Source organism: Dipodomys spectabilis, unplaced genomic scaffold (assembly GCF_019054845.1).
Source record: "Dipodomys spectabilis isolate Male_0828 unplaced genomic scaffold, ASM1905484v1 ptg000125l, whole genome shotgun sequence".
In the NCBI taxonomy this organism is placed as follows: Eukaryota; Metazoa; Chordata; class Mammalia; order Rodentia; family Heteromyidae; genus Dipodomys; species Dipodomys spectabilis.
The window spans coordinates 9,758,067-9,764,066 of NW_024870802.1; the positions used below are offsets into that span (position 1 = coordinate 9,758,067).

Consider the following 6,000-nt stretch of genomic DNA (forward strand, 5'->3'; position numbering starts at 1 on the left):
GCTGGTGCCACATTGGGTACCTATGCCATGCCTTTGGGTTCCACATGCATACTTGTACATTCAGATCATCCCTCCCTCTATTCCTCTAGGTGAGAGGGGTCCTGCTGGACCACGAGGTCTTCCCGGGCCACCTGGGCACAAGGGAGAAAAAGGAGACAAAGGTAAGTGCTGGTGCCAGAGTCCTAGGAGGCTGATGCTCAACAGACAGAAAATGTCACACACACACACACCACCCTCACAATGCAAATGCCAAAGCAAAAGCTGCCAACAATGTAATTTGCCTAACAATCACATTGGCAGCTTGAAAAAAAAAAAAAAGATGTCAGTGCCCAGAGGAAAATGGGAACTAACCTGGTGATAAAATAGGGTTAACTTGCTTCAGTAAACTGATGATTTCACAAATGATTTTTTTTTTTTCCTGTGGGGCTTGAACTCTGGACTGGGACGCTGTCCGTGTGCTCTTCTGCTCAAGGCAAGCACTCTACAACTTGAGCCACAGTACCACTTCTGGTTTTCTAGTGGTTTCTTGGAGATAAGAGTCTCATGGATTTTCCTGCTTGAGCTGGTTTGAACCATGATCCTCATATCTCAGTGTCCTGAGTAGCTAGGATTATAGGCGTGAGCCACCGGTGCCTGGCTTACAAATTATTTAATTTTTGAAATCATCTTATCTGTAGTCACAGTGGTTGTAACTGCCCATTAAGATCCTACAGTCCTTAAAACTTTGTGGTTTTTTTGGTCATCAGTTGTGGGATTAGAATTCAGGGCCTGGGTGCTGTCCCTGAGCTCTCTTGCTCAAGGCTAGCACTCTACCACTTTGAGCCATAGTGCTACTTCCAGTTTTCTGGTGGTTAATTCGAGTATTACAGACTTTCCTGCCTGGGCTGGCTTTGAACCGCAATCCTCAAATCTCAGTCTCCTGACTAGCTAGAATTACAGGCATGAGCCACTAGCACCTGGCCACAAAACATTTTCTGATTTCTACTCATCTAACTTTCAGGTGACCAAGTCTACGTGGGACGGAGGAGGAGAAGTATCGCCAGCAAGCCATGAAGCTGGCTGTCCCCTGGACTCGTTTTTGCAGTACATATGGGCACCTATGTCAGATTCTCTCCACCATGAAAGTTGGAGTCTCTGTCCTGATGAGACAAATGGTCACATAGCAAGGTTCTGGTCTGAACAAACTATAGTGAGAATGCAGTCAGACACACCATCTCTAACAGCCTCACTGGGTGCAATTTCAGAGCAGCTTCAATGCCTTGGGATGAGGCTATCTAGACCCCGGCTCCTTGTTCTTTAGCATTCAGGGCAGGCCCAGGCCCGGCCCCAGGCTCAGAAAGCCAGTGACATCCAAGTTGGCTTGGCAGTCTTTGAGCCCAGAAAATGGCAGGTGGGGCTGGGGTGGCTTTTTGGAGGTAACAGCTTGATGGGGCTGTGCTCTGGTTTCTGCTGAAGGCTGTGCTGTCAGCTGCTTCTTCCCCTCACCCTGCATTCTCTAGTCACAGCAAGAGAGTTGACTAAGAAGTGACTCTTGCAACTGAAGAAATTAGGAAATTCGCTTCCCCTGTAGAAGTGAGAGGGTTCCTAATAGTTTTATTATACACGCAGATTATGATTCCCACTTATTAAAATGTTTGATTGTAGCTACGATCTGTACCAATAGCTCTGTGCTAGAGTTTGTAGATATGTTATACTGAACTACACTGCAGCAAATAGGGCAACCAGAAAGAGGGAGAGAAGGGAATGGAATGCCTGATGCTGGCTGGGAAAGATGACTTCTGCTACGCTATCAACCCTCTGTCCCACACTTAGGAAATGGCATGGGGGCTGGGTACAGCTGGATTAAGCATTATTCACTGTCAAAAACATTTGTGGTCTGTAAGATGAAACGTCATTTCAATTGTAAATTTTCCAATTAAAAGTTTTTTTCTTTTTTAATATGTTTAATGTGAACCATCTGAACAAAGAAGTTTGTGTTTAGTTTTTTTTAAGAAAATATTCTGGGCTAGTGGGGTCTGACTGTAACACTGTTTATTACAAATACAAGAAAACAAAACTGGTTGTATTTCAGGGTGCTACTTCTAGCACTTTAATTGGCAATATCTTTAAAGGCCGGTTTCATCTGCAACTATTAACTCAAATTTGGCCAGAAAGGATCTGGAAGGTTTTTTTTTTTTTTTTTTTTTTTGGTCCGGTTGTGGGGCCTGAACTCTGGGCCTGGGCGCTGTCCCTCAGCTCTTCAGCTCAAGGCTAGCACTCTACAACTTGAGCCACAGCGCTACTTCCGGTTTTTTCTTTTTGCTTATGTGGTGCTGAGGAATCAAACCCAGGGCCTCGAGCATGCAAGGCAAGCGCTCTACCACTGAGCCACCTTCCCAGCCTCTGGGAGTTTCTTGTAAATTATTTGAAATAAACACAAAGGGACAACATGAGCAACAAGATTATCTGAAACAGGATTGTTTACTCTAGTGATTTATCCAGGAGCAAAGAAATTACAATTACAGGCCAAAGAACAGATGGGACTATTAGAAGGGAGAATGTACAAATACTAGTGAAGTCACTCAAAATGAAATCCAAAGAAGCTGCATTTGTTAGCTTGTTACAATCTGTGGTTCTGATTGCCGGATCTTAAGTGCTGGATAAGAATTAAACATCTCTACTCTTCTAAGACTGAATTGTTTTCTATATGGTCCTTATTCAGTCTACTCCATCAAACAACTGCTGGCAGCAACAATCACTCAAGCACCAAACATGCCACCTGGTCTTCTGGCTCCACTTTTATATCTGGACAGTTGACCACTGTGAAGTGCTATGGGGATTTTTGAAAAGGAGTTCAGACAGTCTTCAAAATTCAAAGCAACTTGGTTTACTGACTTAACAAAAACCTAACTATTGTGTATAGGGAATAAATGTAAGGTGGCTTTTTAAGTTTTCCTAAAGAAGTCACAGTTTCAGGCTAGGCATGGTGATGCATGAATATGGTAACAACACTCGAAAGGCTGAGGCAGGAAGATCAAGAGTTTGAGGCCAGCTTAGGATGCACAGTGACACTGTCTCAAAAACACAAAAACAAATTAATCACATAAAAGCTGGCTTTACTTTTACTTTTTAAAAACTTTTACTTTGGGATTCAAGTATTCCTTTTTCTATAAATGGTTCTTTCTTGATTAATCAGACCTAGAATTTTTTCCCTTGTCATTAGATTTGCTTTACTAAGATACCTAAAAGTCTTGAAAGAGTTCTATATGCAGGTAAAATAGAGTAAAAGTTCAACCTTTCTATCTTCTCTACATAAAACCCAGGAATAAGATGGACAGACTTGGGCGACATCTTCAAGCTGAATAGCAATGGATCTGAGCCTCTTTTGTCTCTCTCTCTCTCTCTCTCACACACACACACACACACACACACACACACACACACACACACACACGAGTCAAGAATGAGCTCAATGATCCATTATGTGCCTAGATAAAAAAGTGACATCAATGCCTCTCCAATAAAGCTGGACATGTGCCAAATGCTGCTGCTGCCTGATGTCTACTGAATCTTGTATGAACGTATCACTGACAAATGACAACAAGAAGCTATGCTAGCAAAAGTGAGATCATACAATTTAAAAACACTTGGTACCAAAAAAAAAAAAAATCTTTCCCAAAGGGGAAAAATGAAATAAAAAACACATATATACCCATCACATAGATGAAAATGTTTAAGGAGGTATCTGCATGCTGAAAGACACCCACTAGCATGTCAGCAATTTAAAATAAGACAGGACAAAAGAATGAGTAACAAAAGGATATAAAACTAATAATGTGGAAGGTCAAAACACCGAGGGATGGTAAGTTTGAAAATATATCTCTAAAAAGCAAAAGAAGGGGTGACATCCAAAAAGAAATGTACTCATTACCTGATTTATGAAACTGTAACCCCTCTGCATAATACCTTTATAATAGCAATAAATAAAATATATAACGAGGACTGAGGGTTAAGGGGCACTAGAAAGTGTTCTCTCATTCAGAATAATTTAGTGTCAAAGACTGTCAATTTAAAAAAGGAAAACCGTGTCCCCAAAATAGATTAAGAAATAACTTTATTTTTCATTTGTGAACCCCACAACTGAAAAGACAGATTGATCCCAAATAGACAAGAGGCATCATCTGAAACAAATTTCTTTCTGAAATTTTAGCCTGTGAACTTATTACACTGTAAAGGATCACATTTTAAACTGCAGCCAACATTGAAAACTGATAAAACACGCTATTCCAAGCTTCACAGCAGAAATTTGAAAGGCTTATCAAAACCATGTCAGCCACAGAAGAGCAACAGTAGAAGCGTGAACTCTGGCGCCTTCAACGTAAGAATTAAAATATCACCCAATTTCCTACAAAAGATCATTTTCCAGAAGAGAATTGATTTACTTACTCAGAAGTCTACAAACTTTCTTCTTCTAACACAGTTCGAGACTGTTCCTTTAATCAATAATAATTCTAGATAATAATTTGACCAAATTTGGCTTCTCAAAAGAATCTTTGTCATGTAAGCACAGTGTGGAATGGGGGAAAATGTATAAAGTTACAAGGGAACTGGAAAAATACAAAAACAGTCACTTCTGAAACTTGCTGATGCTCAAGAAATCAGAGACCCTCTATCAAAGAGGGTATCATATGCCTGAGAACTTTGTGCTTGAGGAAACAATACTTAAGAGGTAGCTCTGGTTCAGTTTACATTGAATTATAATTTCTTGTATCCTGTCATAGGAAGGTTCCAAACTCTAGGGTTGGGAAGGTGGCTCAGTGATTGAGTGCTTGCCTTGCATGCATGAGGTCCTGGGTTTGATTCCTCAGCACTACATAAGCAGAAGAAGTCGGAAGTGGAGCTGTAGCTCAAGTGGTAGAGCGCTAGCCTTGAGCTGAAGAGCTGAGGGACAGTGCCCAGGCCCAGAGTTCAGGCCCCACGACCAACCCTCCCCCCCAAAAAAACCCCACAACTCTAAATTTCCTCCTTACCCACTCTATAGATTGACCATAGAAAAAGGTAAGAAAAAGCTTAAAGTAACTCCACTAGAATAGCAGCTAATTCAGCAATCCACAAACTAAGGATTGACAGGACCAAGAAGGCAGTCAACCGCCCAATCACATAGAGCAGGACCTTCAGAAATATAGAGGTCTGCTGTGCCCACAGTATGCAGGGAAAAGAGAGGAGGGAACTGTTATGGGTGCACATATGGAGAGTTCCTTTTATGCACTTCGTGACACATTCTGCCACTGCAACCAAACAACCTAATCCACATGGATTACAAAGAAGTCTCACTCCCTACCTACACTGCATGCAAAAAAGAGCACTATTATCTATTTAATGTAAGGCCTTACAAGAATCAGGAAGGTATGGGAACAAGCACTATACTGTATTATAAAACACATTTGAATTGATTTATACAACCTGAACTGTCAGATGAGTATTTCCCCTCTATTTATGTATCACTGCATAGTCCTGCACGCACATGAAAACAGTCATATTTGAAATAAAACTCATTCATGAACAGTGAATCCAAAAGGCAACTTTAAGGGAGATTTGAGAACTGCTCATAAACTTGTGTCAACAGCTCTACTCTGAGACTCTCTCCTGATTCAATATTCTAAATGTTAAGTTGATAGGACTAAGAAGAATAAAATATTCCAAAATTATTGAAATGATACTGAAAAAATATCCACTGACTAAAGTATCCATTTTTGAAAAGCCAATAAACTGAAGCTTTCAAAGGAGAAAATGGTATGACAACCTCCCTTTCTCCTTTTTCAAATAAATCATTAAATACACTGGGCAACATTATACCATCAATTTTACCATAACAATATAAACAATTTCCATAATCATCCTGAATACTACTTTATAAAGATATATACTTTAAAGGCTTTTGAAAGTTTTCAACCCAGTACTTGAGAATAAAGCATTAAAAGTTTTGTATACAGTAACACATTCTTGTGATAAGTGTATGAA

General features: G+C 40.3%; 1 protein-coding gene across 1 annotated transcript in view; it reads left to right on the forward strand.

Moving 5' to 3' along the window:
- Positions 1–1,938, forward strand: part of Col17a1 (collagen type XVII alpha 1 chain) — a 46,068-nt gene extending 44,130 nt beyond the window's left edge. The window contains exons 54-55 of the mRNA XM_042689408.1: positions 90–161; positions 1,001–1,938. Coding sequence (XP_042545342.1) covers positions 90–161; positions 1,001–1,053 — 125 coding nt within the window. The 3' untranslated portion in view covers positions 1,054–1,938. The remainder of the gene's footprint in view (positions 1–89; positions 162–1,000) is intronic.
- Positions 1,939–6,000: the final 4,062 nt, after the last annotated feature.